Genomic DNA, 23,572 nt, shown 5'->3' on the forward strand with positions numbered 1-23,572 from the left:
TTTCTAGACCTCAAACCATAAACCTCTAAAGCCCTGCATCGCATGGCTCCCTTTCCATCCCCCGGGAAGCCCGGCTGGCAGGTCTTTGCTGTTCTACTCTGTACAACTGGCATGAGTCGCTCTTGTGATTTAAAAAATCCAATAATGCCATTAAAAGCAAGTGCGCAGGGAGATACGACAAAGAGAGTGTACCAGAATCATAATGATTATGCTTATGTGAGATGGCAGGATTTGGGGTGCCCTCCCCTATTTTTATTCCCATGTAATCTCATTACACTGCCATGGAGTGGCCTTGGGATAACACGTCTGCCTCCTTCATAATCTTCTATACGTGCGTGCTTCTCAGCCTGGCTGTTTAACCCCATCCTGAAATTAATCCTTTCTTCTTTGCTTTTTTTTTTTCTACTTCCTCCCACCCTCTGCTTTGTAACTAATTTCACACTTTAAACCAAGTCCTTTCTCCTTTTTGCTCTCTCCATACTAGGAATTTTACTTAATTCTAGCTTGATTCATGGTCCTAATTTCCAATGTTCCTAAAATGCAGGAACACTCGTCACTGCTTCCCTAAGGCCATAATCATCTCACACACACAGAGACACACACACACAGACACACACACACACACATACACACACACACAGACACACACACAGACACACACAGACACACACGCAGACACACACACAGACACACACACCACATGCACACACACACATACACACACGCACACACAGACACACACACACGACATGCACACACACAGAGAGAGAGGCACACAGAGAGAGAGAGAGACACACACACAGACACACACACACACAGACACACACACACATACACACACATACACAGACACAGACACACACAGACACACACAGACAGACACACACAGACACACACAGACAGACACACACACACATGACATGCACACACACACAGACACACACACACATGACATGCACACACACACAGACACACACATGACATGCACACACACACAGACACACACACGACATGCACACACACACAGACACACAGACACACAGACACACACACACACACACACACACACACACACACACACACTCACGACCAGGATGAGAAGGCTGCTGTGACTGTGTACACAGTTGCTCCATGTTGCCTTTCCTCTAGGTGGTTGGTGACACATGGCACGTGGGCACAGGCTAAGTTCTCCTGCTGAGGAAGAATGGTACCCCAGGTTCTGAAGATTCACCATCTCTGAGCCCCTCCAGATGCTGGGATCTTAGTGGCTGAGACAACCTGCACAGACCTGGTGATAGCGCTCCACAGCTCCTTCATGGCTTCACCTAGGAGCTGGAATAGAGCGGTCTGTATTGGCTACTAGATTTCTTCTTAAATGGCCCACCCATAGCTGAGCGCTCCGTTGTTTATGTACTTAGCACTTTGAATTATGAGTCTCTACCCCACTTAACCACTACCCACTGCAGGAAAGACACTTTTCTGACCAAAGCTGGGAGCAGCACACGTCTGTGAGGATAAACAGAAATATCTACAGCGGTTTGACAAGATGGCCATTTGGCAAAACAACAGTAGTAGAAGATTCTCCTCTAGGGTACATGATTCCCCCACCGTGGCTTTTGACTATACCATACCAGACATGAACTCCTCCCTGTGAATCAGGCCTTCTTTCTGACCAGAGAGCAGGTGGCTATCCCCCACACAGTCGTACCACACTTTTTCCCCCAGTGTGCACATTTTTCCAGACAGGTTGGAATTGTAGCGTGCTGGCACCAGTGCTGAGCAAGGCCACTGCTGCTTTTTTCCCCCAGGAGCGTGCGTACACCTGATACTGGTGTACGTTAGCAATCGGGGAAAACGTCTCCTGGTCAGTTCGAGATTGATTTCTCTATGTCCAGCATCTGAAGCGAGTATTATCTTTAGCAATAGGGACTTCCATATAGTTATGATGAGCAGCCAAGAGCAATGGGAAGGTTTTCTTGGGTTGGAAGCTCATAGGCTTCCACGTAGCTTTTCATGCACTGTTCCTTTGGTTAGTCTTTCTGCCAATACCTCATGTCCCCACCCCCTACCTTCCTCTATGCTGAACCTTTCCCCTTGTCTACTTTCATTTTACCTGTATTTTACTATCCCTCTTCTCTTAAGGGTGTTCACCCCTAAGGGGTCCATTTCTAACATCCTGACTTCCACATGTACTCCAGGTTAAGCATCCAGAACAAAAGATTTAAAGCTAGAATCCACACATGGGGGATAACATGCCACGAGTCTTTCTAGGCCTTGGTAGCCTCACTCACTCTAGTTTTTCCAGTTCCATAGATTTAGTGATTTCATTCTTTGCAACCGAGTAATACTCCATTGTGCATGTGGGCCACATTTTTCTTACCATCTATCATGCAGGGCATCTTGATTGACTCAGTTGCCTAGCTATGGTGACTTGACCTCAGGGAGCACGGATCTGTAATTATCTCTGCAGTAGGAGAGACGTCCTTTGGGTCTGTGCCCAGGTCTAGGGGACTTGAAGGAAGAAGCAATGAATCTGGAGGAGATCTATGAGATGCTGACATCTGTGAGATGACTGGGTCATGGCAGGCTGTTATATATATTAATTCACAGCAGCTGGTTACCTGTACAGGACCAATACCTGGCTGGGACAGTCAAAAGTCTCACAAGTAGGAGCTGAGGCCCAACTCCCACCAGAGTCTATTGGCAGTTGGTAGTTACTGTGGAGGGAAGGCTCTGGCCTGTGAGGACACAGCCACTGGAAGCTTGTCCATGCTGCAGGGTCTGGTTCTACACCCTTGTGCATATAGGCAGTACGAGCTGGCCTCCAGGGTATGAACAATTTTAAAAAGACAACATGAAGTTGGGAGGGAGGTGAGGTGGGTGGTAGGGGGATTTGGAGGGAGGTTGGTAGTGGATGGACATGGTCAATATTCATTATATAAGTGTATAAAATGTTCAAAGAATAAAAAATATTTCCAAAACAAAAAAATATTCCTCAAGAAATAACAACACGATTGACTCTTGTTTCTCTGAGCAAAATTCCTCAGTGTCTCTCTAGTAATTGGAGAAAGATATACATCCTTCCTTGGTTCACAGGATCTGGTCCAGTCCTTCTCCTTCCTCCCTGCCACCTTCCTGTCTCTTGCATGCCACATGCTTAACCCATCTTCCCTCAGTTCCTCCAAATCCCATGCCTTCCTTCTCTCTAAAGTCCTGATCACTCTTTACCGTCAGGTCAGTCCCCAGCCTCTCGCCTGTGAGGCGTCAGCCTAAGCCTACGTTGGCCACACTCATCCTGTGTGCATCTCCACAGAGCCCCTTCCTTGCTGATCTCTCGGGGAGAGTCCCATTCCTTTCCCACATAGCACTAAGCACACAGTCATCTGTTTGCCTGTTCCTCATCTGTCTCTTCCATGGACCGTGCATAAGGGCCAAGACCCAGACTTGTGCTCAGTACTCTTTCTAAGTACAGAGCATAGACATTCAATATACACCTGTCCCACGGGTGGATGAAACCAGAATAGAAGGAACCTTAACATCACTTGGTGTGACCTCCGGTCCCTTCCATAGCATCCCTAATAGATACGGCACAAAGACTCCCGGTCACCACCGGTTCTCTAGTGGATTCTCATGCCTACTGAGGAGAAGCTGTTCAGTCTGCAGTGACCGCCTTCTTGGCATATGAAGTTCCCTGGGGCACATCAAGTCTTTTTCTAGCATCACTTTAAAATTTCTAATAAGCCGTTTTGTCCTCTTCACATATCGCGCACATGTTCTGTCCTCCAGAGAAACTGTTCCAGCTGCTGCAGTGCTCTCCCCGGTGGCCCCCTCAGAAATGCTTTTCAAGGGGTAGTTGTTTCATTTCAGGCATCTTCAGTGAGAGCACAGTGGGATAGTTATCTCCTTTGGGGAGGGAGGGGTTCTGACCAGTTTATTATATGGCTCCTCCTCCTCTCTCTCTTTATAGCAAATATGTCATGCCAGTAATTTTTATTGAGCATGCAATCAACCCACACCAGGGCTTTCATTTTTCACACATGGACTCCAAAAACCCAGTGCATGTAATTTGCTTGAACGTAGTCGTGGATTCTGAATATCATCAGATATTAGTTTGATCCTTCCTTCCAGCCGGTCCACATCTCTTTGAATCTTACTTCTCAGGGCTGACTTATTAGCGCTGTCTCCCAGCTGAACACTTGACAAGCCTACCCTCCTCCCCTTCGGCGGTGCTGCCTATAAAACTGCTGAGCCAGGCTGAGCGCTCCTCCAGGTAAACAGGACGCCACAGTCATTCAGTCAGGAATGGAGTTACAGCGCTCACTCTATGGCTGCCATTCGTGGCTGCTGCCCTATGGTTGTCCTTTTATTGATCAGAATTCAAAGCATAACAGCAAAAGGCATGAGGCTAATCTGTCCTGGCTTCGTCTTGGTGACTGGCTCAGGAAACAGCCCAAGGCCACAGAGGAATATGGTTCTTCAGGACAGAGTTCTTGCCGTATACTAAGGCTGGTGATTCATTCAGCCACATCACCTCCTGTCTCGTCAACTTGGTCACAACATCTATCACTTCCTGCTCCTGGCTCTGTCTGGCTCCTCCTTCCTCTCTTTTTTGGTCTTCTCTTGAGGTTTATAGGCATTTGGATGTGGGTTAGGAAGATTTGCTTCATGAGCTCACAGGGAGAAGAGTTCACTATTTTGATGAGATCCGAGGCCACCTCCTTATGGACCACAGTGCAGAAGCCTGACTGAACCACATGGTCCAGCTCGCCACACTCATCACTTCCTCTTTAATACTTCCTTACCCTGTTCCCTGGACTGACCTTACCCCATAACTGGAAGCCCAACAGTCTTGTTTCCACACACAGCAGACTCTGTGTGTGCAGGGCCGCAGTAAGGCCACTAAGCTCTGTGACACTTGCTGCCTCTACATCTCAGGATATCTAAAGCATTTCCTAAAAGCTTGCCATCTTCTTACCCCTGGGCCCATCCAGAGCTACCCATGGGAGGGAGTCAGGGAGCCCAGAGCGTGCGTGCGTGCGTGCGTGTGTGCGTGTGTGCATCTTCTTTCTGTGGGCTACCCCGTTATTTCTGCTTTCTCACCCTTATGAGTTTGCTTGTTTCTTCTCTTCTATTCCTCTTTGACTCCTGAGTATTCCTCTCCCCATCCCTCATTCAGGACACTTCTTCAGGGCAGGGCAGGACAGATGAAAGCAGCATTGCTGGGTGGCTGTGGCAAGGGCGGTCACATCCTGGCTCTCTGTCCCTACCCAGAGCTGTGCATACATCCTTAAGCAATCCCTCTGCATTCTTAGACTTTTTCATGCAAACACCATCCCTGCCACCTCAGTAATTGTTTATTTCTCATGGAAGAGCTGGAGCCTGGCTAAGTGGTAGGTGGAGAAACTGAGCTCACTTCATTCGCCTGATGTCGCTTTAAGGTTGTGCACACTCTGTGTGTGTGTGTGTGTGTGTGTGTGTGTGTGTGTGTGTGTGTGTATGCACACTTTATACAATAAAACATACCAAGCCTATAGCACTTAAATAACTTATCTCCACTGAGATGTTCTGAGACTTGAAGAACATTCACGTAGGGTAAATACAGGACACACAGTTCACTGATTATCTCGACAATTCTGCTATGGCATTATGTTCCCCACAGTTCACACATGGAAGCCAATATATTAATATTTAGGGATGGTGCTTTAGGGAGGTAATTAGATTTAGATGAGGTTCTAAAGGTGAGGCTCTGTGACGATTATTAATGCCCTTGAGATGATTATTAATGTCCTTACCAGAAGACAATAGGGATGGAGAGATGGCTCAGTGGGTAAGGCTTTGCCATGCAAGTGTAAAGACCCCAGTTTAAGTCCCCGGAACCGAAGTAAAAGCCAGAAGCAGTAGCGCACATCTGTAGTACTAGTACTCCTCCAGTGAGATAGGACACGGAGACGGGAGACTCCCTGGAAGCTTGGGGACCAGCTCATCTATGCAGCTGCACATGCGACACCTTGCATCCAACATGATGGGAGGAAGAATCCAACTGCCAGGGCTGTTCTCTGGCATCTGCACGTGAGCCAGGACATGCATGTGCCTCCATGAGAGAGAGACAGAGTCAGAGTCAAAGAGAACATGAGCAGAAAGGGTTGCACTCTCTGTCCAGAGAGCACTCTGAGGAGGAAGATGGCTTATTTACAGGCCAGGAAGAACCCTCAGCTGACACTGCATCCGCACTGTAATGCCCTGTGATCCGGGATACAGCCTTGAGAACTTCGAGAAAACAGATTTCAGTGGTGTCAGTCACCTGCCTCTGGTGTTTTACTCTAGGCCCAAGCCCACCAATACAAATTCCCAAGCTAATTATTTACTCTCCACCACAGCATATGTTTCCACACTCAGTGTTTTCTAAATGTGCCGTTTGCACTAAAATCTACATGTAAATTGAATTAGCTAATTAATACAGGTGTAATGTATCTCAGGATAGAAGTCTCCGGCGGCTCCCTTTCTATTATTTTTCATGTCTTCATAAATCCTTGCTTTGAACCCCTGGACTAAATCACACTGGCTTCTCATTTTAACTGAAAAGTGTCCAGACCACATTATCCAAATATTCCTCCATTCCCTGGTAACCAGACTCTTTCCTGAAACCTGCCCTCCATTTACCTCCACGGCTGAGAACAGGGCAGCAATCCTGTTTCGTGACTGAGTCTGTGCTTGTATCCCAGACCATGCTCTCTCCAGGATGTGTTAGGAGTTAGAACACAGGGAGCTGGCGTTTTCTTTTCAGGTGCAGAAAGCATCAAAATGGGGGCTCGTCAGGGATGACCACTCCCTAAAAGTATGAACACCGACTCCCTCAAATCCATTTCATTTAAGCCTCACCCTGAGCCCTGTCAGGTCAGAGACATTACCTTCATTTTTGTGGATCTAAAAAGGACAAAAAGTCAAAGCGGTTGGTGAGAAGAACTACTTGGTAGCTTCAATCTGTCTTATTGAAACGTGCTCTTTGGCGAGGGCTCCTGTGTTTACTAGGCCTTTGGTGGGGAAGGACAAACTGCTGAACAGGGCAGGTGACACGTGGGGAGCATGGCGGGGTCTAGTGCTTCCTTATTTCATGCCTTGCTGAGTGCCTTTCCTCACTCAAGCACCACAGGTATATTTGAATGCATCTATGCGCTACGAGCTGATGCTGGGCAGAGTGGACAGCCCTTCCTCACACTGGAAGCCGCCCCACCACTTCACTTCAGATGCCACAGCTCCTCCCCAGCTGTTCCCTCAGTAGACCTGTTCTCTAGGCACAGAATTGCTGTTTGTCTGCTTTAGGGCTTGGAGGGCATCTGAACAATGCTTAGCGAAATGCAGGTCATTCTGATATCAGCAGCCTTTTATCGAGCAGGTCTTATCTTGAGCAATGGCCACTAGAAAGCCTTCAATTTTCTGTGGCCAGCAGGGTGGTATAAATAGTTACTGCCAGACAGGCCAGGAAACAATGCAAAGACTCCTGAAAGACAGACTTGAGAATGTGTAGCGTCTGCGTTTAGTGACAGGAGACCACTACAAAACACATCTTCCTGCGTCTGTATAAACTGCCTCATACGGTCACACAGAGTGGCCATACGCACAACATGTATTGGGCTGAAAGAAACTCTGTGGAAGTCAGTGCTGAGTGCAAAGGGCTCTCTGATTCCCTAGCCCATTTCATCTCTCTCTTAAGAGCGAGAGGACCTCTCACTTAGGTCCTACGACCTATCATTGCTGTTGCCCCAGTGGGGCTCTTGCTACTCTCATGTTACTTATGTGTCTCTGTTCATGAGAGGGTAGAGTCTTTGCACACTGCGGAAGGAGGGGCACTGCTGTGGGTGTCATCATCTTTAGTGACCATAAGACAGAGCTGTGACTCCCTGTTTTATAGTTGTGATAGATAACTGTATGCATCAACTTAATTGGGCTAAAGAATGCCCAAGATAGGGGTTGGGGATTTAGCTCAGTGGTAGAGCGCTTGCCTAGCAAGCGCAAGGCCCTGGGTTCGGTCCCCAGCTCCGAAAAAAAAAAAAGAAGAAGAAGAAGAAGAAGGAGAAGAAGAAGAAGAAGAAGAAGAAGAAGAAGAAGAAGAAGAAGAAGAAGAAGAAGAAGAAGAAGAAGAAGAAGAAGAAGAAGAAGAAGAAGAAAGAATGCCCAAGATAACTAGTAAAATACTGTTCCTGGGTATGTCTGGGAGGATACTGCAGGAAGAAATGCCAGCCATGCTAAGATCATCAGTCCTGTGGGCTGGAGAGTTTGCTCAATGATTAGAGCACCTGTTGCTCTTGCAAAGGACCCAGGTTCAATTCCCAGTACTCATCAGGTGACCCATAACCATCTATATAACTCCAGTTCCAGATGTTCTATATAACTCCAGTTCCAGGTGTTCTATATAACTCCAGTTCCAGGTGTTCTATATAACTCCAGTTCCAGGTGTTCCGACACCCATTTTGGAACTCCGTGGTCACCATGCACACCTGAGGTACACATAAATACATTCGGGCAAAACATTCAATACACATAATGTAATCTAAAATATTTTTAAGTAAAAAGGTCAGCCTCTGGGTTGGTAGTTACAAGCTGTTACCAGCACAAACAGAACTAAAGTCTGAGAAAGGGCAAATCCTCTCTTCTTGAGGTGGGGTGTCCATCTTCTGCCCTTGAACACCAGAACTTTTGATCCTTGAAGCTGCAAGGCCTACCTGTCTTTGCTCTTCAGTTCCCAGGCCTTACAGCCCAGTGTAGAAATAACTTCACTGGCTGATTAAATCATACCATTGGCTTCACTGGGTCTCTAGCCCACAAACATTGTTCTAGAGATCCCACTGCCTCCATAGCTGTGTGAAGCAATTTCCAAAACAAAATTCCTCTTACATCTCTGTTCAGATCCTGTTCCTTCTGTTTCTCTGGAGAGCTCGGACTGATGCCATTTTCTCCCCCATGTTGTCACAGAGATTCAATCCTTCTAAACCCGTGGTATCTGCTCAATGAAGTAAGAGTTCACTTTGTTTCCCTCTTTGCGGAGAGAAGGGATTTACCTGGCCCTCAGTATAAGCCTCACCACACAGTCAGAACCACCAGATGCTTGTTAAAAATATGCATCACATCATTCCTCTTTTATACTGAAATTACACAGTGTCAGTCACCTATTTGGTCCTCAATTTTCAAATTAAATGATGTTTATCATTTTATCATGTACAATGTGAGGGTTTTTTTACATATTATTTTTAGTTACTCAAGCGTAATTCACTGAAAGAAGTATTCTTTCCTCAGTAAAGTAGCAGCAATAGTAAAAATCGGATAAATGTGTATGTGTAGATAGATTTACTTCTGGTCTCCAATTCTTCTCGATGGTTCTTCATTTATGTAGACACATTTTAGGTGGTCTTATTATTGTATTTTATAGGATTTCCCATAACCTGATCATGTAATTCCTTCAACCTTAGATTTTTAAACATGGTCTTCTTGATTCCAAATAATATGTATTTTTATTTAGTATTAGAAGGAGAGCATATTGATGCCCCAAAGTCTCTGGGATTTGAGTTAGGATTCCATTATGTGTGACACTAATGAAGTTTGGGGCTTGGAGAGTATTTATTATGGAGGGTGCAATTTTATGCATTTTGGGGTGTTCAGAAAATACTGGTCTCTCACTCACTAGCATTTCCCCCAGATTCGAACTTTCAGATACAGTGCTAGTTGGCATCCCATCGAATCCCTAATGAAAGGCAGTAAGAACTCAGTATTCTACCACTAAATGTGACAGCCTTTGTCAACCTGAAGACGTTCCCCTCTAATCGTCTGTTTGCTGAGAAATGTATTGACTATGACCTCTAGAAACTTAAATTCTTTCCATGCACCTACAGAGATGAGGAAGAATTTTCTCTCTGTGCTGTTAACAAAATGATTTACATAGATTGAATTTTGCATGGTAATCCAGTTTTGCATTTCATGATAAAACATGCACAGTGGTAAATTGTGATTAGATCATGGTTGATTGTGATGTGAAGTATCATTAAAGTCTACAGAGCACAGTCAAATGTTTTTTATGCTTTGTTTCGTTTTGTTTTGTTTCTGAGACAGGGTCTTATCATGATCTCCCAGTAGTCTAGTCTGGCCTCAAACTTGAAATCCTCCTGCTTCTGTCTCCTGAGTCTGGAATTAGAGGCATGTACTACACGATGTTTGACTTTTTCTCTCTTTCTTTGAAACAGGGTCTCCCTATATTGTTGAGACTGGCCTCTTGCCATGGTCCTCTTGCCTCTGTCTCCCCAGAGCTCAAATTATAAGCATGTACCTTGACACCTAATTAAGCAATGATTTCCTAAATAGTATATAAATCAGGGCATTTATTATATTTTTTGATCTCAAAACTACTGCCCATGAAAAAAGATACTCTTTAGGAATATGGCACTAGAGTAACAGGGTGATTGTGGAAAAGAAACTTTGGTGTTTTATTGTACACTTTCCAGCATGTGTGTGTGTGTGTGTGTGTGTGTGTGTGTGTAGGTCAGAGGTCAAGCTCAGATGTCTTTTATCAGGAGCTGAGTCTCTCATTGACTTGGGGGCTCACCCACCGGTTCAGCTAGGCTAGGTCGGTGAATCCCAGGAATCAACCTGTTTCTGCCTCCCCCGTTCAGGGATTACAAGCTGATGCCACCACACCAGGCTTTTTTTTTTTTTTTTTTAAATGTGGGTTCTGAGGCTGAGGTTCTCAAGCTTAACCAGCAAACCAACTGAGCTATCTCTCAGCCTCCCCACCACACCTTTTTAATGTGCTAACACACACACACACACACACACACACACACACACGCACGCACGCACATCTTCCTACGGAAGTGCACGTTTCCACAGTGTTAAGTTCAGGCAATCGCCACCATCCAGCTCCGGTGAGGTTGTCGTCTTTCCAAATCAAAGCCCTCTAATGAATTAAACAGGTATGCTGGGTTGTGCCGTCCCTTAGCTCTGGAAAACACTATTCTACTTTATGTGTCTATAAATCTAAGTACTCCAGGCACTTCTTATGAGAGACTCATACACCACCTGCCCATTTATGATTGATAGGGTTTTCTTACAGTGTCTCCCAGGATCATCCGTGTTGTAGTATGTGTCATAATGTCCTTCTCCCTTTAAAGGACGATTAATATTCTATTCTGTATAGTATCATATTCTGTTAGTTTATCCACGTATCCATGAACATTGGGATGCCTTTGGAGCTTTGGCTGTTGTGCATGCTGTTGCTATGAACATGGGCGTACAAAATCTCTTCATATCCTTCCTTTCAATAATTTGGGTATAAACTCAGAAGCAAAGTTACTGGGTTATATAGTAATTCCATTTCTATTTTTGCAGTAAGAGGATGCAAATCAGATCAGGAAAAGAAATGAAAGGAATTGACCTATTGCTTGCTCACAGCAGCTACTCTGTTTTATATTCCCAGCACTGATGCTCGAGCTTTCTACCTCGTGTGATACACAAGACTCCTTTGCGATGTGTGGCAGGCCTACTTTTGAATGGTAAAATAGCAAACTTGCTGGGCATGCAGCCTTGTGATCTGTGGCTGTACTCATAGCCTTGAGATGCTGTTTTAATGGCGGAGTTTTAGGTATCTGGTGACGGCTTCGGGATGTGAGGAAGGATTCAAAGGATTGAACCCTTCCTTCTAATTCCTTGCACAATTATCTCATATATTACCTTGGATCTAAGTGCCTTTAAATAGAAACGCACGCTCCAAATACCTCTGTCTACATTACTCCCTAAGGACTCTCCTCAGACAAATTGTTTTTCTTTTAATTTACCTGCTTAAATCTAAGCTGATGATCCTTGCTCTGTAGAGTTATCTTACCAAGAGCCAGCTATTAGTGGCATATGTTTCAATTAGGGACTCATTGCACACACACACACACACTCACACACACACACACACACACACACACACACACTCATTGCTATCATCATAGTATATATATCTATTCTATATGTCCTGAACTCTGTGACTATTTTGTTTTATTTGTTTGTTTGTTTGTTTGTTTGTTTGTAGAATTTCATGAAGTACAAAGTGTCCTTGACCTCATCTTGCAGCCGAGGAACTCCTGGTCCTCCTGCCTCCACCTCTCATGTGCTGTACTGCAGTGTGAGCCCCCATGCCCTGTGCTCCCAGTGATTACTGTTATAACTAATAACTATCATGTTGACCAGCTTGCTCTGTTCACCACTGTCAGCTGCATGCACTCACCAGTGATAAGGGGCGGGTTCCACATTATCGAGTCTCTCCATGTAGTGATAGGGCTGGCATCAAGGTGTACAGAAAGGCTTCCTGGCAGCAGTCCCATGACCCAAGAGAAGAGCAGGGGCACTCATGATCTCAGTTACCAAAGAGTGTGTGGAGGGAGTAGGGAGCACTCTGAGAACCTGTCTTGGTTCTTTTTTTTTTTTTTTTTTTGGTTCTTTTTTTCGGAGCTGGGGACCGAACCCAGGACCTTGCGCTTCCTAGGCAAGCGCTCTACCACTGAGCTAAATCCCCAACCCGAGAACCTGTCTTGTATCATGGCTATATCTGAATTTCATCCAGTCTCGAACATGCAAATAACAGAATAAACAGTACAACGTTCCACTAGGACTTGGTGTGGGCCTCAGAAATATGGAGGTCAACTCAAGGGATTAGTCAAGATCACAGGGGGAAAAAGGTTTCCACAGTAAAAGACACACAACCAGAAACACAGTTGGGACTCAGCAAGTCGAGTCGTTTGTTATAACTGGAACACTGGGTACCAAGAAGGGATCGGGGGAGATGAGTTATCAAGGGTCCTGTTACTGGATGTACAGATCAAAGTAGAGACGGAACACCCTCTGCCTCACAGAAGGAATAGCTTTGGATTTTCACACACAGGTACAGATAGCCCGGACACCTTTGGAATCGCCTTCCTCACCTAATGAGGTCTTTTGTCTCAGCAAATGGTTTCAACAATACATCTCTAGTGGGTGGTTGGTCCAGAAGAGACCTTGGTTTCTGAGGTGATGTGGTGGAAGCTTCCAGTTTCTAACAATCAAATTAAATGTAGGCATGAGTAAAAGGAGGTACATGGAGACAAGCATAATGGCACACACCTATAATTCCAGCATTCAGGAGGCCAAGGCAAGATGATAACAGTTCTGGGGTAGCCTGGCCTACATAGTAAGATTATATCTCAAAAAAGGCTAAAGGAAAAACATTGCGTTTACCAAATTAATATTAGCAACTTTGACCAATCTATCTATCTCTCTCCATCCATCCATCCATCCATCCATCCATCCATCCATCCATCCATCCATCCGTCCATCTGTCTGTCCATCTGTCCGTCTACCTATCTATCTCTCTGTCTGTCTATCTGCCTATCTATCTATCTATCTATCTATCTATCTATCTATCTATCTATCTATCTATCTATCTCGTCTCTGTAGTCAGAGTCTTGCTCTGTGGCCCAGGTTTGCCTAAAACTTGAATTTTCTGATAATCTTGTTCCACATCAAGGCATTCACAAAATTGATGCCACGTCCATTATTCATGTTGGGAAAAGATTGCTTTGCAGCCAGCTGCCCTATTCCCTTTGGTACCACTGCCCAATTTCAGCCAAACTCTTCACTGGTCATTTCATTCCCTGAACACTCAGCTCCCTGGCTAGCCAATGGTCACCATAAAACCCAAATTTCTATGCACGTTCGAGACTCCTTTGCCCAGCCCTCCCTGGGGATGTGACACTTGCTACTCTATGCATGGTATTTTTCTTGAGCGTCTCCTCTGCCTAGACTGTTTACCTCAACTCAACTTTCCTTTTAAAGATACACCGTTACTTTTAATCCTCAGTCAAATAGCATTTCTATATGGTTTCTCAGTGGTCTTAGTGCTTAGTTCACTGGGGGTAAAAATGAATAGCCAGCATACCTGAAGTGCCATGAGGGAGTACAGACACCTTGGCACCCTCAAGCAGGCTTGTATGACCTCCCTGCAGGAAGCAAAGGGAGAGAGGAGATGAAATGCACAGAACCTGAGCCCACAGGACAGAAAGCAGAAGGATCAACATGATGGTCCCAGACTGGCCAGAGTTTAGATGTTACCAGGGAGACTTGGGGGCAAAGACCGTAGAGCTACTTTCTCAAGAGAATAACGAGACATCAGAGAGTCACAGAGACCTTAGATCTGTCCCCTTAGAGCTGAGGGTGATTCAGACAGTTGCCATTGAAGGCAGGGCTGCCTGTTCTTCTCTCATGCCCTAGCATCCCAAGCCCCATGAGCCCATGGTACCCGACTAGATCACAGGGAGTTATGGCGACAGACTTCACTAGCGTGAGAACCTTCAGAATCCGGCAGAATCCTTAGATATATTTGAAGGACATTATTGATGGCAAAGACCCTGCTGTAAGCAAGCCGTGACAAAAGCCTATAAAATCTGAATTACTACTATTGATTTTGTTTCAGATGAGCACAGGTAGGGCCAGAAAAAAAGTCGAGATACAGTGACATTCGCCTCTGATTTGAAGTGGTTTAAAACCTATTTCTAAGTTGGCTGCTGGGATGTGAGCAAGCTGCTTTCGTAGGCTCAACTACTGTGGATGGGAGCCGCTGCTACCGCCAAGAACCCCACCGTGGAAAATGAAATAAACAAGCTCCTATGTCTACATAAGCACCCAAGTCGAACCATGTGATGTGGGTATTAGTGTCCTCAGAATTTCCCTCCACAGCAATAAATTTCAGCACAGTGTTTGTGGTAAGAGAGCTGAGGACAGTAGTTCTCGACCCATGGCTCTCGACCCCTTTGGGGTCAAATGACCCTTTCACAGGGATAGCGTATCAGATATTTACATTATGATTCATAGCAGTAGCAAAATTACAGTTATGAAGTAGCCACAAGATAATTTTATGATTGGGAGGGGACTGTATTAAAGGGTCGATTAGGAATGTCGAGAACCATCCGTTTAGGATCGCTTGGTAAGCCTAAATGTTGGTTCTTTCTCTTCCGCACAGTGCAAGCTGACCCTAGATAAATCCTGACCTCTCTGTGCACCAGTTCCTCACTTGTAGGACAGAAACAATCCCTTCTGTGTGGAATGCCAGCAAACTTCTACGCTGGTGAGAAAATTCTGAACAGTCCTGAGGGATTAGAGTGACTTGGGTCTTTTCACCACTGCATCATCCTCAGTAATAAATCAGTCAGTGTTACACTTCTCAGAAGACTAAAAATAATGAGAGGAGGGGCCGTGCCTCCTTCATCTGGTGTCAGCTTAAACCCGGTTCTCAGAACAGTGCTGAGGAGTTCCTCGGGGCAGTGAGCTTTCCACCCTGACTGTCAGCCTGCTTGGAAACATCCCAAGTGCAGAACTGGCTTGGACCACACCCCAGTCCAGTGAGCCTAAGACTTTTTATTAAGTCATCCAAATACACAACAATGGTGGATAAACTAGGTCAAATCAAGTGTTTCGGGAACACCATACGTGGCTACAATGGGCAGAACGTTAATCAGAAGAGACAGAAGCTGGAAAAATGGTTCCCGTACAGGGTCAGAAAGAAATCATTTTAGACTTTGTAGGTCACGTGATGTTCCAGTTTTCTTTCTGTTGCTGTGATAAAAAGCCATTCTGACCAAAAGCAACCTGGGGAGAAAGAGTTTGTTTGCCTGGTACATCCAGGTCACGATCGATCTTTGAGGAAAGCCAGGGAGAGGCTTGAAGCAGAAACCATGGAGGAACACCACTTACTGGCTCAGTCTCTGGCTCACGTCCTGCACAGCCCAGGCCCGCCTGCCTAGGGATGGCACTGTCCACACTGGCCTAGGCTGTCCTATATCAATGAGCAATCAACAAAATCGCTCATAGACCTGCCTCCAGCTCAGTCTGACCTAGGCAATCCCTCAGTCCAGGTGACTTTTCCCAGGTGACTCTAAGTTATGTAAAGTTGACAATAAAAAACGAGCCAGCACACATGGTCTCCTTAGCAGCCTCCCTTTGTGGTCATTTCCTCACAAAGGCAGCCATGCATAGAATGTAAGGGAATGAGAACGACAGTATTCCAGTAAATTGTATTTAAAGCACGGGTGTAAGGCTGTACCAGGCCCTTGGGATGTGGTTAGCCAATTCCTGAGATAAAGGCTTGTCTCATTGCCAACGAGGACTCATTACAAAGCTGAGAGTAAAGCAGGGGTTGGGGGTGAGGGGACACGACAAACACTGAGCACAAGAGAAGCCCTCCACAGGATGCAAACACTAAAACAAACAAGGGTGCAACCGGAGAGAAGTCTCCTGGAAAATATATATTCTGGTGGGTCAAAGTTAATTTTATTCAAGAAGCTCCACGGTTGGGTTGGGGAGATGGCTCCATGGGTAAAGTATGGGATGCATAGGCTTGAGGGACTGAGTTCAAATCCCTAGTACTCACATAAGAGCAGTGTGGTAGCACATATCTGTACCCCAGCTCTGGGTTGGCATGAGTGTTGGGAGGGTGGGGAGCACAAGTCCAACCAGCACATCCTGGTGGTTCACTGGCCTGGCCGTCTGGCCTCAAATAGGTGAGTTCCAGGTTCTGTGAGAGATCCTTCCTCAAAAAAGAAGACTAAGGCAGAGTAATGATGGAGGAAGACGTCTCAGTGTCTACCTCTGGCTTCTATACATACCACACAGGGGCATACATCTGCACATTCATGTCAACACACGCGCACTCACACTAAGCCAAAAGTTAGAGGTTTGGGGTGTTCAGTTGCCTAAAAACTGATTGGACCAATAGTGAGACATAGCTTGCTGTTCATTCTGTTTATGAAAGAGAGCATCCGGAATAGGCCAGGCAATACTGCTATGAGGGTGGACATAGTTGAGTCAACACCCTTTAGTCTACCACAATGCCTGACAAGCAAAGAATGTTTCAGGGACATACTTGCCCTGACTGCACTCTGGCTGGAAAAGCCCTGTCTCCTCAAAGGTCTGTCCTGGGTTTGATGGAAAAGAAATAACAGCTGAGGTAAAGAAGGGAAGGGGAAGGTTGAGAGAGTACTCCAAACAGACCAGATGGGAAGTACCACAGTGTGTTCCATGGTTCTCCAGCCGAGCATCCATTCAAATACAGGTTTCTTCTAGTCAGGCCATTATAGAGGCAGGCAGATCTCTGTGAGTACTAGGTTATCCCTGGTTTACCTTGTGAATTCTAGGCCAGCCATGGCTACCTAGTAAGATCCTGTCTTTAAAAAAAAAAAAAAAAAAAAAGAGGCAGGATGAATTCTGGAAAGATGGCTCATCAGTTAAGAGCACTGGCTGTTCTTCCAAAGGATCCAGGTTCCTTTCCCAGCACCCACATGGCAGCTCACAACCATCTATAACTTTAGTTCCAAGAGATATCATGCTCTCTTCTGACCTTGGTGGACTCTATATGCACGGGGTACACAGGCATACATGCAGGCAAATTACACAAAACTTCTAAAAAGGCCTCTAAAATGGGGGTGGGTGAGAGAAGCCGTCATATTTATTTCTGAAGAACTCTTTAATTTCGTTCTTCTTCTCATCTTTACCTGAGAGAGAAGAAGTTAATGTGTTGGTTGTTTGAGAAAACATTTGGAATGTTTCAAATGAGGCCTTGGAAGGAGTGGGATTAAAGAACCGGCATGTCTGTGGTGGCGTTTCTCACAGCCACGAATAATCTGCTTGCAAAGGAGCAAAGGAACTAATTATCTTTGGAGAGGGCTGTGTGCCTGATAAAATAATTAAAAAATAAATGGCTCTCCTTAGAAATGCAAATTACAAAGTACTGAAGAAACCCTGGTGGTCACATAGACAATAAATAGATGTGTTATCTCAGGTCCTTTATTTGATTGATTTTCAATTCTGGCTGTGGCCAGGCCTGCACAGTGGAAACAGCTCTTGAAAGCCTTAAACCATCACACTGGGATTTCTAGAGTGAGATTAGGAAACTCAGGAATCAGACTTGACCCTCTGCTTCCCTTGAACCAACACTGCAGTATCGTGAGATCAGGGAATTACTGTAGAGCTCTCTCCCAAGTTCTACTAAAGCTCGTCCCTCCTACCCAGTGCTCTCAAAGAAGGCACTGGCCAAGCACTATGGTGGTAGACTGGTGTGTGTGTGTGTGTGTGTGTGTGTGTGTGTGTGTGTGTGTGTGTAGGAGATAGGAGGAGGCCTGGTGTGTGTGTGTGTGTGTGTGTGTGTGTGTGTGTGTGTGTGTGTGTGTGTGTAGGAGATAGGAGGAGGCCTGGTGTGTGTGTGTGTGTGTGTGTGTGTGTGTGTGTGTGTGTTTGTGTGTGTGTGTGTGTGTGTGTGTGTGTGTGTGTAGGAGATAGGAGGAGGCCTTGGGGGCTGAGTAGAACACTGTTGTATGGGTGTAGGGGGATATTCTTCAATGATGACTTACTATCTCTTAAAAACCAAGCATGGCAATATCTTCCTCTCCTCCCTTTCCCCTCACCCTCCCTCCTCCTCTTCTCCTTTTCTCCTCCTCTTTTTTTTTAAAGGTTTATTTATTTTATGTATATGAGTACACCGTAGGTGTCTTCAGACCCACCAGAAGAGGGCATCAGATCACATTACAGAGGGTTGTGAACCACCATGTGGTTGCTGGGGATTGAACTCAGGACCTCTAGAAGAACTATCAGTGCTCTTAACCCCTGAGCCATCTCTCCAGCCCCCTCCTCTTCCTCTTTTTTCTCCTCTTTTTCTTCTTCTTCCTTCTTTTTCCAAGACAGGGTTTCTCTGTGTAGCCCTGGCTTTCTTGGAACATACTCTGTAGACCAGGCTGGCCTTGAGCTCAGAGATTCACCCACTTCTACCTCCTGAGTGCTGGGATTAAAGACATGCACAGCACTGACCAGTGCCAATACATGCTTCTAATCCCAGCACTTGGAGGCTGGCTTGGAAGGGGGAAGACCACTGTAAATTGGAGGACACCCCAGACTGTACAGTCCAGGGCTATACAGTGAGATCAAGTTCAAGGCTGGCATGGGGCTGTATCCCAAGACCTTTTCTCAACATAACAAAGACAGAAACAAAAAAAACATGCCCAAATCATAAAAGCAGTACATTGAATCAACACTTCAAAAAGGCTGCAACATGTTACTCTTTTGTCAAAGGACCAATATTGATTAGACAACTACTCTTTAACTTTTCAGCAGGCATTGGCAAAGGGGGTTGGAGGAAAAACATTGGATTTCTGCCTAGAAAAAGCTACATACTGACTGGGGGAGTCCGATTGCAGGCAAGCCAGTCCACGCTCTCAATTTCTCTTACTTTGCAGACACCCAGTTTCCCCTACATTTCTTATTTAAAGAAAAATGATTTCCCTTGTGACTGGGCCAAGCTGATGTTTCCAAGGGAATAGGTGATGTTGGAGGGGAATGAGAGAGGAAGGAAGGCTTGCCAGCTGGTAGTCCTCTCTTTCCAGATGAGGGCTGGACCTCCAGGAGGTGAGGTCTGTGTAAGTGGGGTCAATGATGCTATCTGCTTCTGAAGGATGAAAGAAAAAAAAAGGTTGCTACACAAAGAAGCACTCAACTAGATCTGGTTAACCACACATGCCCATGGCATGGTCCTTCTGGTCCCTAGGTGACTTGGCCAAGGTCTGAAGCACAATTCATTCACCCTGGTCAGTCCAACCAAGTTCTCCACACTCCTTCTGTCAGCACAGATGCTCCTTGGAACTCAGTAGCCTTCACCCTCCTCTCCTCCTTCCTTCTGAAGTGATGTCCTCCTCATGCCCACCCAAAGAGCCTTTTCTTTCTTCGAACTGAGACTCAGGTCTGACAACTTCCTGGCCTTCCAGTACAAGCAGAGGCAGGACGTGAATAGAAGGAGCAACATGAGGAAGGGGCAGACGACGAGGAAGTGGAGTAAGGGTCCAGAGGAGCAGATCCGGGAAGAGAACGTGGACTCTGCAACCAGAGAAACAGAGAAGATAATCAGCATCCCAATTATCAGGGTCAACTAGGCACAGACACCACCATACACATTATCATCAGCAAGTCCACGTAGATAACAGGCCTTTCATCCTGTGAGTGAGAGCACTGGGAGAACAGACCCAGGACCTTCCCAACATGCACCTCTCCCCCTGCCCGGCCAGGCAGCTGTAGAGCTGCCAATGACCTACTTACAACCACCAGCCAAAAAGAAAAGCAAAACAAAAAAAGACAACCTTTCCTTTAATCTTCTTCCCTCAGAAAAGATATGTATAATTCAGTCCTCGTTCTCAACTGTGTAGCTGGCCCTGAATTTTTAACTGAGCTATTCCCACTGCTGTTTCTGAAATTCACAGGGCACCACGCTGTCCTCAGTAGCAGCTGTACCTCTCGAGGAGGGTGCTTCTCCCCCTGACCGGTGACACATAGGTTATCCCAAGCCCTGGCTCCTTGCATCACCATTCTCACTTCCTGTATCTAAGCTATTGGGCACAGCCCCTGTCTGGTTGGTCCTCACTTCTCCCAGACTTCTTTCCTGGCCTGGTGCTCACCCCTCCTTGTCACGAAACCCTTTGTTTTGGCCCCTTTCTTCCTGGATTGAGAATGTCTAAGTGTCCCCGGTTCCTGCATTTGCTGATCTTAAACCAAATCGAATGCTGGCAGAGTCAAAGACACCGTACAGAGGCATGCGATCCTCCAGCAGCTGCAGCCAGCTGGGAAGCACCATCAGCAGAGCAACATGTGGGGCATTGGGGCTCCTGGCCACTTCCCAGGGAAGCAAAGCAGAGAGGACCACGGAGACCACAGGTCCTGGGAAATGGCACCCTGAGCTAATGGCTAACGGCCTGGGTTACAGGCATTCGGCAGAAAGTCACACGTGCAATGTGCTACCAATCACTCACTGTAGTCTTCCAGCTACATTTATGGTATATGTGAAATCAGAGCTATTCTGAACAATCTGACTAACAGCAGCTGGGCTTTGCTTGGGAAACCATCAGGACAGGAGTCCTCTCTTCTTCAAAGGTTAAGCTGTACAATTTTCGAGATTATGGATTCCCAGTGATAAAACAGGTTTAATAGGTCATTCTGACCAACCTCCGAGTGCACAAATGTCCCTTCGGGGCCTCGCTGATGCACTTTACACGTCAAAGACAGCCTCTTCACTGGCAATCAAGAGAGAGCCCAGACATTTGCTCGAGGTGGATGCTGTGAGCTCCTGGAGCATTGGGCCTGTGTCTTACATGTCTCTGTGTCTTGTAAAGCACTTTCCCTGGAAGGCCTCCAGGATCCTGGAGAAAGAATCAACTACCGAGTGTGTTCCTCATGCAAGAACCGGGGTGGCCGCCGTCATGCAGAGTGGCAGTCCCTGGTGAGCATTAGGCTGTCAGTTCTGAATGGGTTTGGCACAGAGTTGCAGAGTTGGTGGCCTAGATTTTGGGTTTCTTTTTTCCTTCTCAATTGTAGTCTTCATCTTGCATTTGATTTTCCTTCTTGAAAACGTGATCAATGGCAGAGAGAGACTTTGAATATTATTTTGTTTGTTTGTTTGTTTGTTTGTTTGTTTTGATCTGAGGCTGAGTCTCACTATGTAGCATAGCCTGAACTAACCTCAAACACATGATCTTCCTGCCGCAGCTTCCCAAAGGTTGGGATTATAGGCATGTGTCACCATGCCTGGCTTAACTTTTTAATCCTTTTTTTAACCTCTTTGTGCATTCTTCTCCCAAATGGTCCAGCTGGACAATGATTAGTCTCCCAGGTCTCATATGATGACGCTTGAAAACACAGTCAAAGGAAGCAGAGACTGCAACACTGTTAGAATGGGCCAGGCTGCTCAACCATGGCTACCGAAAGAAACTTCTTTTTATGAAAGCGATGGCCACTGTCAGGAAATGACAAGTGCCCTACAGAGAGCCCATCTCTGAGAGCGTAAACAGTCTTCTCAGGTGTCCAGATTCCCAGACAGACAGCCACAATTTTTCACTTCCCCAAGGAAGTTTACAAACCTCAGGGCTCGACTCCCTGGGATATCAAAGGTCGGCCAGGGTTGACACATGCCCCCACCCATATACTGGGTAGACGTCAACTAGACAGGCCCTTCTTTCTCACTTCCCCACGTCCTCAGAGCTGCACATTCCTGGAACCCCCTTCTCCTCTCCACCCCACCCACTCTGCAGCAGCTGAATCCGAGACCCTGGCTGCATGCTCACCGTGTGAACCTTCTTGAGCCCTCTAAGAGGAGCCTCCTAACTCTTGAACACTCATTAGGGCTCCTGCCCTGCTGCTGTCTGTGCTTGGCATTAATAACCCTTGTAATAAACTTCTTACCCAATGGGACAATCTGCCTTAGTGTCTCTCTTGATTCCAGGCTCAAGGCCTTTCACTGAGAGAGGATGGAGCCGCCATGGAGCCCCTGTGAAAATGCTGGCCATGAGCATTCCCACATCATACTTCAGAGAGAGCTTGGCTCGGCTCGTCACTCCTCAACTCACTCCTACTGGAGAAGTTATTCCTCTCCTCCAGTCCTCTGTTTCCTTATCAACTAAGCAGGGATAATTTATGGAGCTGCAAGGAGATAACATTTAACACAATATCCAGGCCATTTGTTGGGTGGGTAAGCCATAGACAGTAGCTAGAACATTCCCAGGAAAGCTGAGAAACTCCCAGGCGACCTTCTCCCTAGCTTGCTGGTTCACCTCAGCTCTGTGGTGTGGATCTGGGATGACCTGCAAAAGAGTCAGATAGTAAAGGTTTGGCCATGGCTTGGCACTGCTGGAAAGTGAGGGGACCGTTAAGAGGTGGTGCTCAATGGGAGGTCATAGGTCACAGGGGGCACGATCTTAAAGAGGACAGTGGAATTCTAGTTTTCATTCTCATTCACTCTCCCTCTCCCTCTCCCTCCCCCTTCCCCTCCCCCTCCCCCTTCCCCCCTTTCTCCCTCCCCCTCTTCCCCTCTTTCCCTCCCTCTTTCCTCCCTTTTCTCTTTTCTTCCAGGATGCAAAGAGGTAAGAAGTTTCTCAAAATGTCACACCCTCTTACCCACCTTGCTGCCAGCCCAAAGCCACGGACCAACCCCTGAAAACTCCAAAACAATGAGACAAAGTATCCCTTTCTTCCCGAGAAGCTGCCTGGGGTCTTCCATCCCAGGGATAGGAAGCCGACAACCACAACTGACTCCTTCCACGGCTAAATCTCACCCTTCACGGGGAAAGTCAGGTGAACCCTTTGGAGCCCCTGGCTGTGGTGATTTGAGTAAGGATTCCCCATCCATCTCAGGCATTTGAACACTTGCCCTCCGATTGTTGGTGCTGTTTGGAGAGGTTTAGGAGATATGGCCTTGCCGGAGGAAGTGTGTCGCTGTGGCTGGCTTGGAGAGTTTAAGGATGCACACTGCCCTTCTAGTTCACCTTCTCTGCTTTGGGCTCGTAGTTCAGGATGTAAGGCCTCATTGTCTGTGCTAGCTGCCACACCCACTACCTGCTGCCTCTGTTTTTGCCATCATGGCCTCTAACCCTCTGGAATTATAGGCCCAAACAAATTCTTTCTTTTATAAGTTACCATGGTCATGGTGTTTTTTAATCCTAGAAATAGCAAAGGAACTATTCCACTGGCTTGCCTTCTAGTCGGGTGG

General features: G+C 46.3%; 1 protein-coding gene across 6 annotated transcripts in view; it reads right to left on the minus strand.

The window, feature by feature from the left end:
- Cd101 (CD101 molecule) overlaps positions 1–23,572 on the minus strand; it is a 60,467-nt gene that overhangs the window by 4,200 nt on the left and 32,695 nt on the right. For 3 of the 6 annotated variants that reach the window (XR_015663596.1, XR_015663597.1, XM_087624480.1), the window contains one exon: positions 17,824–19,917. The exons of 1 other annotated variant lie outside the window; for it this stretch is intronic. Coding sequence is in view for 2 of the 5 variants with exons in the window: in XM_087624480.1 (XP_087480606.1) it covers positions 19,688–19,917 (230 nt within the window). In the remaining 3 variants the exon portion in view is untranslated. Of the gene's footprint in view, positions 1–17,823; positions 19,918–23,572 lie in introns of those variants that run through there. 2 more of the 6 variants (XR_015663595.1, NM_001271217.1) reach the window with 2 other exon arrangements.

Source organism: Rattus norvegicus, chromosome 2 (genome assembly GCF_021556685.1).
Source record: "Rattus norvegicus strain SHRSP/BbbUtx chromosome 2, alternate assembly SHRSP_T2T, whole genome shotgun sequence".
NCBI lineage: Eukaryota > Metazoa > Chordata > Mammalia > Rodentia > Muridae > Rattus > Rattus norvegicus.